The sequence below is a fragment of the Xiphias gladius genome, chromosome 8 (genome assembly GCF_016859285.1).
Source record: "Xiphias gladius isolate SHS-SW01 ecotype Sanya breed wild chromosome 8, ASM1685928v1, whole genome shotgun sequence".
NCBI classification, from domain to species: domain Eukaryota; kingdom Metazoa; phylum Chordata; class Actinopteri; order Istiophoriformes; family Xiphiidae; genus Xiphias; species Xiphias gladius.
In genome coordinates, this window is record NC_053407.1 from 15,931,768 (window position 1) to 15,945,131 (window position 13,364).

The 13,364-nt window shown below is 42.2% G+C and overlaps 1 protein-coding gene across 1 annotated transcript in view; it reads right to left on the reverse strand.

Moving 5' to 3' along the window:
• The window catches only part of ptprq (protein tyrosine phosphatase receptor type Q), a 39,716-nt gene that overhangs the window by 16,928 nt on the left and 9,424 nt on the right, over positions 1-13,364 (reverse strand). The window contains 19 exon segments of the mRNA XM_040134000.1: positions 686-857; positions 2,440-2,585; positions 2,674-2,828; positions 2,951-3,071; positions 3,510-3,791; positions 3,889-4,170; positions 4,837-4,944; positions 5,031-5,210; positions 5,352-5,522; positions 5,654-6,170; positions 6,892-7,055; positions 7,349-7,495; positions 7,607-7,735; positions 7,861-8,089; positions 8,239-8,438; positions 8,559-8,628; positions 10,526-10,640; positions 11,282-11,390; positions 12,183-12,300. Coding sequence (XP_039989934.1) covers positions 686-857; positions 2,440-2,585; positions 2,674-2,828; positions 2,951-3,071; positions 3,510-3,791; positions 3,889-4,170; positions 4,837-4,944; positions 5,031-5,210; positions 5,352-5,522; positions 5,654-6,170; positions 6,892-7,055; positions 7,349-7,495; positions 7,607-7,735; positions 7,861-8,089; positions 8,239-8,438; positions 8,559-8,628; positions 10,526-10,640; positions 11,282-11,390; positions 12,183-12,300 — 3,415 coding nt within the window.

Sequence of the window (13,364 nt, forward strand, 5' to 3'; positions counted from 1 at the left end):
CATTCAGAGACAGAGAATACTTGACAAGCAAAATGTTAACAAGGAAAATCAAATCACAACAGATAAATATGTGACTGTACGTGACAAAGTCTGAGGCAGCTGTCTGCACCATTTTTCCCAAAATCACATAAAAACAAAGATCAGTTTTACAAACACTTCTTTCACTGGAGATATCTAAGTATAACAAAATATTATATGACAATGGCAATGGTGCAATTGTAGTTTGCACAGCCTGAACTTTCACACAGCATGTCAGGCTTTGATTTTCTCTCTGTCATCAAATCGTAAATGGTTCTGCGCTTTCTCTTTTTCTCTCTGGTTCTAATCCCTCACAATTTTCCTCATTCTTTGTAAAAGGAAACACAAACTGTCTGTCTTCAAGACACAGTGTCACAGGCAGACAAAAATAGCGCCATTTTGCCAGACTGACAGTTACCTCCTTTCAGTGACAGGCTGAAAGTTATGTTTCAATCGCATAGTTTTTATGTAATTTTTTTTTTTACTGAAGTCGAAGAGTTATGGAAAAAGTGTGCAGACTTGCCCTCCAGTGGGACTCTGAATCGGTGTATACAACAAATATTTGGCTTCATGAGTTGTATTTTAAGTGTATGTCTATTTATTTTAACTAATTTATTTTGGTGTACGCTTGTGTGTTTGTGTGTGTGTGTGCGTGTGTCTGACTGACCGTCCTCCGGTAAGAACAAGGTTAGTGTCTTGCTCCGGACCCCTCCATCCCCCTGCACAGTGCTGGAGGCCATCCACACGGTGTAGTTAGTGCCCCCAATGAGCCGAGACAGAGTGTAGGAGAGGGGTGAATCAGGAGAGGCAGGGGCAGTTAAGCCTGAAATGGGAACCCTCTATGGAGAAAAAAGGGTTAGGGTTACTTCCACACACCGAAACAGGCATTCGAACAAGAGCAAAATTGGTGCTGTATATACAGATGGGTGGCAAATGAAAGGAAAAGCGAACGTTGAGTGTCTTCGTGATGATTTGGTCCACCATGAGCTGACAGGAAGCATCTGCATTTATTATGTTCCTACACTCAATTATTCAGACTAGCTAAATAAAATAAGATTAATCAATTATTAAAAACTGGATATTTACATTCAGCATTATTTAGATCTGTCAATTGTAATTTGTTCCTTAAATGTATATTTCGTGGTTGTTTATTTATTTATTTCCTTTTTAAAATCATCCTATTTGTGAAATCATTTTTTTTTCCTGAGAATCCTAAACACATTTTACGTCATTGTCCAATATAATACTTTTATTTTCGGGGGTAGTCTTCAAAATAAAAGTAGTTCAATCAAAAAACTATGTAATATCAGTATTGTCTGACATTTTATACTTCAGCCAAGAGAAATGAATAACCCATCATTAGTGAGTTAAGTTTAACTTTAATCTAATTGCATTGAGTGGATATAATTAAATTAATTCAACTCAATTTAATGTAATTGAAGTAATTTTAATAATTTAACTCAATTTAATTTAGTTTCATTAATTTAATTCAATTTAATTGATTGAATATAATCTAATTTTATTAATTTGACTCAATTTGATTTAACTAATTAAAATAATGTGACTTAGTTGATTAAATTCATTTGTTTATGGTTTGATTTGATAGGGACAGTGAAGACAGACAGGAAATGTTGGGAAAGAGAGTGACATGCAGCAAATGGTCTGGCCAGCCGGGAGTTGAACCAGGGACTCATTGCTCAGGGAATTTACACCCATGAGGTATGTACCCCAACCACTTAGATACTCGCCTCTTCACAGTATTACCATATATCACACAGGGTATGCACAAGGGAAAAAAGAACTTGTGTCGTCTGAAAGGCCTCATCAAGAAATAGTTTCCTTCAAAATTTCGTGCCCCTAGCTGCTTCCTAGATGGAGCAGTTACAGCGACAGACACACAGACAGATGCACACACGAACTGCTCTCCAAATATAGCAGTAGGATTTGTTTTTAGAGCAGTACTGATTTTCTTGGCACTTGGGGGAAACAGCAACAGCTCTGAACATAACATTAGCATATGAATGCGTTAGCAATTAATTTTAAGTTATTATTAGTATTAGTTTCCTATTTACACATCCAGAAGACATGGAGCAGCAGCAGCGTTCTTTCGGATTCGTGTATGTGTCCACCTTACAAATGCGAGTCCAGCAGATGCCTGCTGTGACTAGAAACGAGGTTTGATGAGAGCAGTGAGAGAAAAGTTGAAGGTCACAAAAACAAAGCAATGAGCCAAAAGTCACTAAAATGCTTTGTAGAGCTGTGGGGAACTGCCATAATGTGTGATCATCCTCTGTGGTTTCAACACTTTGAGCGACCCATAAAAGCACTCCATTTAACAAATTTTTGATTTAAAAATATTGACTAGCACCACTTTATTTTGCCACCTGTCTGTATATGTTACATGCAGTATATGTGTCTCACCTGCTCAGTTACAGTGTTGTTGTCAGAGTAGTAAAAAGTGTAGTGCACAATGATTCCATTGGGTTCAGTGGGTGGGTGCCACAGCAAGGTGATAGAGGAGGCAGTCACATTAGCAACAGTCACATTCTGGGGGGGGTCAGATGGCTCTGAAAGCCAGACAGAAAGGAATTTGGATGAAAAAATATCTACATACAATGTGTGGAAAGATAAATATTTTATATGTGAGGCCAGCACCTGCATCTGTGGTGGTAAAGCTAATGTAGATCAGCACTCCTCCATCTCCCAGTCTGGTCCAGCTGGAGACAGAGGTATTGTAGAGACTCTCTGAGTCCACATTAATAACCACTGATGTCTCTGTCACATTTTGCCACAGCTCACTCGTTTCATTCCTATGAGGGAGAGCAACCGTTCCTGTTGCGTCATGTTCTGTTTTCTTTTTAAACTTCTGTCTCGTTCAATACAGCTTCAAAACAGGGATTGAGTAGGGAGTTGCGTAGATGAACTAACTCACCAAACTCTGATAATGTAGTAGAGTATGTCCGAATTGGCTTCAAGTGGTGGTTGCCATGACAACTCTACCTCATAGTCTGACAACTTTCTGGCTTGAAGGAACTGAGGAGGTGTGTCTGGAGCTGAGATGAAGGAGAATGATTTTCCAGTAACATAAACACAGGAGTATGGCCTATCCATGCAGAAACTAAACAGTGATTGACCGATTATTTAGAAATATATTTGCACTGGGCAAATGAGAAACTCAGAAAGGCCTCCAGGAACGTGCCAGCAGGAAACAGAGTATTGCCCTGAAATGAAAACTGGTTAGTTGTAATGACTCTTTGTGCTTCTCAGTCCTGATGGGAGACACAGGTGCCGTGGGGGATCAGATACCTGTTTTGCAGCAACATTAGCATGCGCTGAAACAGAGATGTGACTGAGGAGGAAAAGACGGGAGAAAAGTCAGATTTTATCAGATACGCTTTGAACTTGTCAGCCAGTCATGATGTAAACCCGCAGCCTTCTGGAAGTGAAAACAAACCCTGCCCTTTCCTCCGTCCCCCACCCGTCCCTCTCACCATCCTCCAGTGTGGTGATGTTGAGTGGCGCGCTGCTGTAGTTTCCCGGCCCGACATACGTGTGCGCCTGCACCGTGACGCGGTAGTGTGCATACTTCCGCAGATGTGTGATGTGGACGTAGTTGGTCAGGGAGGTGAGGTTCAGGTAGTGACTGGAATTCCAGAGTTCCAGGCTGTAGTGAGTGATGACCCCGTTAGGCAGCAGGGGAGGCCGCCAGGTCACATTCACCTCACTAGGACTGACCGACTCATAGGTGAGGCCATGCGGAGGACTGCCTGGGACTGGAGAGAGGACATGAAGATGCGCCTTTACTAAAATCTGCCGCTAAAGGTTTTCATGTGTGTGTATTCATGAGGGTAGGTGCATTCGTCAACACACCATCCTCTCCAGACAGGAGGTGTAAAGTGTCTGACGTTTGGTTGCCGTTGCCGTAACGCGTGTACGCCCTCACAGACACGTTGTAGTAGGAGAATGGCTTCAGGTTGGTCAGGGTCACTCTGTTAGAGGAGGTGTTCATCAAAGCAGAGTAGGATCCGTTCTCGTACAGGACCTCGTAATGCTGGATCACCCCATTGGCTTTCTCTGGTGCAGACCAGGCCAGTGTGACAGTGGAGGGGCTGATGTCTACCACAGTAAGGTTCACAGGGGGGGAGTCAGGCTCTGAAGGTGAGATGGGCAAGAAAAATCCCAAAATGATCCTTCACTCAAAAAAATGTGAATTGAACATGTCAATGTCTGAAATACAGTCAAATTGGGGCCCAAGGTTGGGTGCATGCCACACCTTGGGCCCCAATAACAACTCAACAAGATGAAACAACATAACGCTAGATGCTTTGTCACAGAGCTTGCAGAAAGTTTTAATTTAATTGCACTTCTTAGCCATGCATGCAGTATCATTCTGTTGGTCCCCTACTTTGGTCCTGAAATATATCAGCAACTACCAGATCGTCCTCAGAGGATAAATTGTAATACTTATGCTTTTAATAATTATGACTAAACACCTTTAAAGGTTACATTGTATGTGACCGATCATTGTTAGCTGTACTTTGTTTCTATTGCCAGTAACCAAATGTTAGTGTGCTAACACGCTAGTATGCTAACAGGCTAAAGTAAGATGGTGAACATGGTAAAAGTTATACCTACTTTTAATTTGCATGTTTGCATTGTCATTGTGAGCATGTTAGCACACTGACACTTGCAGTTAGCTTAAAGCACTGCTGCAGACTCTTAGTCTTGTCATTCCATGATAGTTTTATTGGAATGTGTCAGTGACACTCAAAAAGTTGTTTTCTTTATGCATGAACAGTACGCATGTTCAGCACGTACCATCCTCTAAGGTGTAAACAAAGATGTCATCTTCCTCAGAAAGAGAGCTCTCTCCCACAGCTGTAGATGCAGCCACGCGCAGCTTATAACCAGTATACTTGTCCAAATCTATACATTAAAACAGAGAAGAGAGATATTTAGCAACAGACTTGTATTAATAATTATTTTGTTGAAAGAAAAGATGAGTACTCCACCTGTTATCAATATGCTGGTAGTGTTAGTAACCCACTTCAGGGCCTGGTTACTGTGCAGGCTGAGGCCATAGACAGTGTAGTGTGTGATCCGTCCATTGGGGTAGAGGGGCGGGACCCAGCTCACTAGTATGGAGGTGGAGCTGATGTTTTGATAGGACACTTCAAGTACTGAGCTAGGGACTAAAAGATACATACAGTACAAAACATGAATTAGAGAGACTGAAATTCTTAAAGACTTTGCACCTTTTAAAGTCCTTATAATACTTTTTTTTGCTGCTTTTGATAATTAATGATTATTGCAAGTGGCTTGTGCCCACCGACCCTGCTCCCTGGTCTTCTCAGTGGTGTCTGTGGCAGGGCCTTCTCCCACAGTGGTGGAAGCAGTGACCCTGAATGTGTACTCGGTGAAGGGATTCAGATCTGACACCAGGTAAGACAACTCCTCAGACAAAGCGCCCATCACCTCCTCCCTCACTGTTACACCTGTTACACCTGCGACATATATGGGTACACATGACCACATGTACACACAGGATTTATAAGCACTGGAACGGTTAAAAATCCTTGTATCAAGGGCTGCGGGAAGTTAAGAGAAAGAGTATTTAGGGTTAGTGCTCTCCCACCTGTAGTACCAGAAGCTGCTGCAGTGCGTGTTAGAAAGTGTCCTGTAATTGATGCATCACGTGTGGACAAGCGGACCTGGCTCAGGGTCAGGGCCAAGGGGGAGGAATCTGAGATCATATCCCTGGCATGTGATTGCTTTCTCAGCCAGGGTGGAAGCGTAGCAGGTGGCAAAGAGGTGAGGGAAAAAGCACCGGTCCTAGAGACCGAAGAGTCAGAAGATTCAATATTTGCTGTGTTAGAGTGTGAAGCAGAGGCGTAACTGGTGCTGGGCTTCTCAGTGACCAATGGGTCAATGGTAGGCTGAACATCGGTGTAGGTAGTGTGGTCTGGGGTTCTAAGTCCAGGGTGTGTGAAGCTGGCAGCAGTCATACCGGTCGGCAGCGTGCGGGCAGAAACAGTGGCCGTGAAAATTGGTGGAGACGTGATCAGACTGAGCTCAGCGGTTCTCTTGCGCCGCCCTTGGCTGTTATGGACATCAGGGGGAAGTGTCTCATCTTCGTACAAATCGGTTGTATTCTGAAGAAAAAAAAAAATATATATATATATATATGTAATACTCGGAAGGCAGTTTTTCATTTCTGTGGTTCGTTGCAGTGTGAAGCAGTGATCCTCAATTAAATGGACTGCAAATGGTAAATGGACTGCACTTATATAGCGCTCAAAGCACTTTACACTACATGCCACATTCACCCTTTCATTGATCCCATTCACACTCTCACACACACACACACACACACACACACACACACACACACAGTTGCTTAGAGCTTGCATAAGAAGATTTTTTTAAAATTGTGCCATAATCCCCATGATTTTAGAAATTTGTCAGCTTACAGCGGAGGATGTAGAGGAAGCGGACACAGCCTCTGTACAGTACAGTCTGATGCAATTCATGTATGACGACAGTGATGCCACAAATACTACATTTGTAAATATTCTAATACTCAGTTGTTGAGACAGTACCGTTAAATTCTATGGTAATTTGTGAAGTTGCAGTTGTGTTTTTGTTTTTAAGCTTCATAAAGGTTTTCTTGGAGGGCCACTGAAATGGATTGTACAGGTTTTCATGATATTTTGTGCACCACCATGACAGGGGTTTGGTGGTTTTTATATAATGACACCGAAGAAAAAAATTGTCGACAGAATGGGCTGAGTTTTTAACACAAAATTTACACAGTAGTGAGCTGTGATGGTTTAAATTTATGCTGGCTGTACATAGCTGTAACCTCTGACTAACCACTTCTGCAGTGAGGGTGATGTCCTGCAGCAGGGTGACGCCCACCAGGACCTGCAGTCTGTACTGGGTGATCGGACCGTTAGGCTGAGCAGGGCTTCTCCAACTCACACGGACTGAAACTGAGTCCTCGGCTACTGCCATCAGGTTCTGCACCACACTGGGTGCTACTCACACAAACATACAAACAGAGGCAGACGCAGTTAGACACAGCCGCAGGGGTACAGAAACCACACTTTGACACATACTGGTATTTATTGGACTTTATTGTGTTATCCTTGACATTTCTGTAGTTGTGTGTGATTTCATGTGCTCCATTGCGTCATGTCAAATAAAAAAAATTATCTAAAAACTAAGCATTGTGTTGTTAAGTTTGTTAAGTCCTAATTCTAAGTTGATTTAAGGGGATTCATCTAAATGCCAAAACAGATGTGCTACATTAGTTTATGGGTGTTCTCACCTTCAGCAGGTGTAGATGCGTCATCCTGCGCTGCCGGACCCACTTCTCCAGCTGCTTTGGCTCTGATGACCACCGTGTACCTCGTGTAGGGGGTCAAACCAGTGAAAGCAAACCGCATGTCTCCTGTGCTGTTCTCATACAGATATCCTGGGATGAAGAAGAAATAGAAAACACTAATGGATTTCGGCCAATTTAGAGTCTGGGTCCGTTTAGGTGTGCCGGCCTGCGAACAGTGTCCCTGAGAGAATAATTAATAACCTGTAGGTCCATAAAGGTAGAGCATGTAGGTGAATTTTCCTGTGATAATGCTGGGAGAGTTCCAGGACACAGAGAGTGATCTTGACGTCACATTCAGCACAGAGAAGTTTTGTGGTGGGTCTTCCGGGGCTGCCATACACAAACACAGAGAAATAATGTTTTTTCACATATGCAGTATATACTGTATATGCTAATAGCTATCTAATGCACAAATTAAACAAAAACCACAGCCTGGTTAGCTTCTCTTTCCACACCTGACTCTGGCATGCGGACCATAGTGGATGCTATCTGTCCCTCTCCATCAGAGGTGAAGGCAGACACTTCAAATAGATAGGCAGTGTAAGGTCGCAGCTGATCAACTCCTACTGATATGGGCACACTCCAGGAAGCTGCAGGGGGCACGGCGGAGAGGGTGATGGGTGGAGACGATGCTGTTATCTCCAATGGACTCAGAGTTGCACGAGACAGGATATCAGCTGCATCCTAGACACACAAAATCATACAGATGGCCAGCCTTGAGCCTTGGTGGCATTTATGATCCTGACAGAGGAAGAGTACAGAAACAGAACATTTCACAGTAACGGTGCAGTTAAGAAGACAGACAGAAGCGACGATACAATGCAGTACTGTACATTGCAGTGAGGCAGCGCTCCAGTCATGATGTCCTCTGCATTGACCTCCAGCATGCGGACCGTCTGCCCTGTACGAGCGTGCTTTGCCTTGATAGCAAACTTTGTGATGAGGCCGTTGATGCGGTGCGGCAGGAACCAGGTAACCATGACAAAGGTGTGGTTTTGAGCAAATGCTGTCAGGTTGGTGACCAGGCCAGGGGCTGCAGGACATGCACACACACACACACACACGTGGATGTACACACACATATACAGTACATACAATACCCTTATTTTAGATTTTGATATCATTATGCAAGTACGTGTGCATGGATACCCACAGGACTCCGCAGTCTTTATGTATACAGATTTGCTGAATGCTCCTATTCCAGCTGGAGATATGGCTGCTACCTACAGAGAGACAGAGAGAGAGGGACAGACAGAGTCGGTAGGTATTGCTTATAATTATTAATTCATGTTCTTGTCAACAAGGCAGTCATCAGATCCCGATTAGGTGCTAATGTCAGGCAATGATTACAACCGGAATGATTTTCTGTTAGAGGTGATTGAGGGATCCCAGGAAACCATAACACACCAGAATGATACAACATTATACACCAAGTATGTTAACAGTATGTAAGCAGATCATAACACGGTCACCTGAAGCACTGCGTATGGTAAATCTGAATTGCTGACCACATTTTTAATTTTTTTCAGATATTCATATAGAATAAATGAAAATTCATGAAAATATATTACTAATTAAGTGAAAATGAAATTGCAATTTAAGTCTTTATCAGACTAATGGGGGATTTATCTACTATAATTGGACAACAATGAATGCCACCCACAAAACTCTATCTTGGAACATTCATCTTCAGCTTTAATTTGTGATATTTTTTATACTGGAGCTCTATGAAAAATACTGGATACTGAATGAAAATATCCCCTTATCAAGAAAGAAGAAAAAAAAGTTTCGTTTTTAGCTTCACCACCAAGCATTTCTTTTTTCGATTTAGTTTTAAAACTATTTTATAACCTCATGCACAGTGCAGTCTAATTCAAAACAGTAAGTACACTTTATAATATAACGAAAAGCAACTTAACAACTACAGAAAGCACAGCAGAAATAGTACCACAGAGTTTAATCAATGCCTCTCTGAATTGTGCATTTCCAGCTTCACATAGGTAATTGTTCTCTGCGGGCCACTGTAATGGATTAGATTGTACAAGTGTGATATTTTGTCCTTCCTCTGAAAATCACCAAAACTGAAGTTTGGAGGTCTGGATGAATACATTTCTCCTGACCTTGGCATGCTCCTGGAACAAATTGATTTGTTTGGCAGAATCGCTTAGTTAAACACCCATCACCTTGGCAGATTTTTCTTCAGTTCACTAGAATTTGAGGACCCATTAATAAACAAGATTACTGATTAATATTAAGATTTGTTGCAGTTTATCAGTGTCAGGGTGTGTAATTTTTACTGCTGGGGTATAAATGACATGGATAGAAAACGTGTGGGGCAGGGAAGAAGTAAAAAGAAGTTGCTCATGAGTTCACGTCTCTGCAGGGTTTAGTGGACCAACACACTCACGGGTGAGGTGAAGTAATGTGATACATGCACACGCACTCATAGCACACACACACACATACAGTATGTGCAGGCATAATCACTATGAGTGTAAGTCTCTCCATTTGTATGAAGGTCATTGTGGGTTAATGAATTCTGAAAACTAATAAGCACGATCACGTTCAAGCTCAGCGATAACAGACAGTGGAAAGAGCCATGGCTGATCCATAGATCTGTTTACCTGATTAATAATGCAATCGGGATCAATTACCGGTATTCAGAGGGATCAAGAGAATAGTCTGGTCCTGTGGGATCTGTGTTAGCTAACCAAATCAGCACGACAGTACAGGAGGACGACTTTCGGGAATATTTTTGCTATGAGATACACAAAGATTGTTCTATCTTCTAAAAATAAATATTTAACTAAATATATGCACACATATCCAACTGTAATATCCATGGGATTTGGTCTTGTATGTTTAGTATGCCTTTAGGAAAGTTTGTTCTATTTATTTAGTCTACTACAGGACCGCTAAGGTGGTACTGATCGCAGGGATTAGGGATTGACACTGGTCCTTTTAAACTTTTACCATTGTTTTACGTCTCAGTGTGGTTATATGATGCCCTTACTTTTCTGTTTTGTTGTTGTTTTAGACAGTATGAGCTGACCAAAGAAAATTCCTATCAAGAACAGCACAATGGAAATAAAATTTTGAATCATGAATCGTGTGTCCTACCTGAATGTGGTACGTAGAACCTGAGGTGAAGTCAGTGAGCAGGGTCTCCGGTATGTCCAGGTTCTTGGTCACCTGTGTGAAGGTGAGATCAGGGTAGGGACATACTTCCTTGTACCTACAAGATAAGCAAAAATCAATATTTAAGATTATCATCTCTAAACTCACAGTATATATTTATGAACAAGAAATCAGTCTCATCAGGTCAGGTTAGATTAGAACTGAGTCTCTTCTCTTAAGAGCTACTAATACTGTGGGAATGGTTCAACAGGTCTTTCATGATTCAAGTGCACTAGCCTGCCTTATTTGTTCTTGTTTGATGAAACAAGAACAAGTTGGTTTAAATAAAAAACATGATAAAATATTCTTACTGCACTGCAAAATTAGGTTTTCAGGGCTCAGTTTTTGACAAAAATAGCTACACTTCTCTGTAATTTCTTTGTTGGGCAATACAAATAATAATAATAATAATGGACAATTTCTACATTGTAGTATTAAAACTTTTAATTCAGTAGAAGACCTGAATACTTATTCTGCATGGAGCCATTCCCATGGAGAAATACAAGTCTCAGTTTGTGATTTTACACAATTTTAAACTAAATTCAAGATAATTAGCGTTTCTTAGTGGTACAACTTTCCTTTATGGTGGAAGCATATGCAATTTTGTCGTTTGAGACTATGAGAACAACGCTCCCTTGACTGTCGAATTTTAGACACACAACCCATGCACAATTTTTCAAGACCACAACAAAGGATTACCTGATGACATATCCATCAACTTTGTTGGCATCAGGTGGCATGGTCCAGGAGAGCAGAATACCATTAGAGCCTACAGCCTCTCCCTCTAGGCCGGAAGGTGGACCAGGAACTGCAGGTGAAGAGGGGAAGTGTGTGACGGAGAGAGAGGAAAGAAAATCAGAGAAGGGAAGAGAAGAGAAGATGAATATCAGCAACCAGTACATCTTAGTTTACCCAGTTATCTGTAAATTGTACAGCTGTGCAAACATATAATTGTGCTAACAGACATATAAGTGTCACAGTGAACTAAAGCATATTCCCATGTCCTATGTAATCCCATTTTTCAATCTGCTGAATAAAATACCATCAGCAGGCAGAAATTTGTATAAATCCTTTGATTAGTAACAACTTCTGTGTATCAGAACTCAACAGGACACAGTAGCAGAGTCAGTTGAAGAATAGCGGTTTTGTCTATGGTGGGCTGATCCTCTGTGTGTGTGTGCGCAAATCTGTGGGCCTGCCTGAGTGTGTTTTAGGCCGAACTCTGATGAATAAGGCCTCACACAGCAGTGGCATTTCACTGTCATTCTTTGCCGACCCATTCATTTTGTGGTTCAAAAGCTTGGGCTTAAGTTACCTGAAAGGAATCAAACACAGAAGGGCGTATACCCACAACACACACACACACACACACACACACACACACACACACACACACACACACACACACACACACACACACACACACACACACAGTACTAATTCCTTTACTTCAGTTTTTGTGTACAGTATGTGCTATACTGGGACTGAATGAAACAGCAGAGGGCAGACGAGAACCTGTCGCCACTGTAACACCCTAAAAAACAAAAGCCACACAAACAACAACAAACAGTGTGTGTTTGTTTGTGTGTGCATGTCTCACCACTCTCATTAGTGTTGATCATGCGGCTGACTCCAGGGCTGATGTTGGAAGAGGAGGCTGCTGCTGCTGTGACCGTTATGGTGTACTGTGTCCCTGGACTGACATTGACCACATCAGCCTGCGAAAACAGCAAATCACAGACACCTGGTCACAACACACACACACACACACACACACACACACACACACACACACACACACACACACGCACACACCGACCCACAGGGCACTCAACCTTCTGTCATTTTAGTTTATGCTGTCGCGTAATTAAGAGTCTCCACAACTCTATTTGAAGAAGAACCATCTGTTTAAGCTGTATGCAGGCGATTGTTGTGAACGGACGACAGCTTGTCTTTGCTCTGGGCTGCACTTGTATGCAAGTTGTTTTTATGTTTGTTTATTTCTGTGAGACAGATGAACGGGATTGCCTGTGTCGCTTTTGTGTGTGTGTTGCAACCAACACTTGCTACCATGACACCAGCATGTTGGGTGCCAATGTGTCACGGTAACACCTTCTGTTACCTGATAGACATGCGAAGAAGCATTTTTCTAACATCTGTGTGTGCATGCCCTCAAGACAAACTGTATATGCTTTACAATTTATACGGTTGCAGGTTTACTTATCTATCTCTCTGAAACACAAAAAAATCGTCAGGGCTGTAGGCGTATTTAGTTATCTTCTTTATATCTAAGTGTGTTCACATTTTTGTGCGCAGCAGTGCCAGATATTGAGTGTTGAATTCTTACCTGTGAGTATACCTGTCCCAGGCAGAGTGTGAGCAGCAGGATTAGTGAGCCGAAGGCCATGCTGGGTAGCAGAGTTAGCTTAAGCTTAGTCGCAGCAGGTTAGAGGCCTCGCCGGCAGAGCTTCATCCAGTGTTAGTGCACGAAAGTTAGGGGTGGTCTACAGGTAATCCACCGAGCTGACCAGGAGTGGATCCGAGTCTAGAAGCTGGCTAGTGGCATTAGAGGGTCACAGAGTTGGTTGTCCAGCCATTGGATAATAACGGATCTTCAGGTATTCCAAATGTTAGTGGTTAGCCAGCAAGGGCAGTGGGTCCTATCATTAGCACAAGGCTAACACACTCCCTCTGGTCTCTCTCACTCTCTGGGGGGAGCTGCTTTAGCAAATAAATGATTCAGACTTGAGCTCATGAAGCCACCTTAATAAATAATGAGATC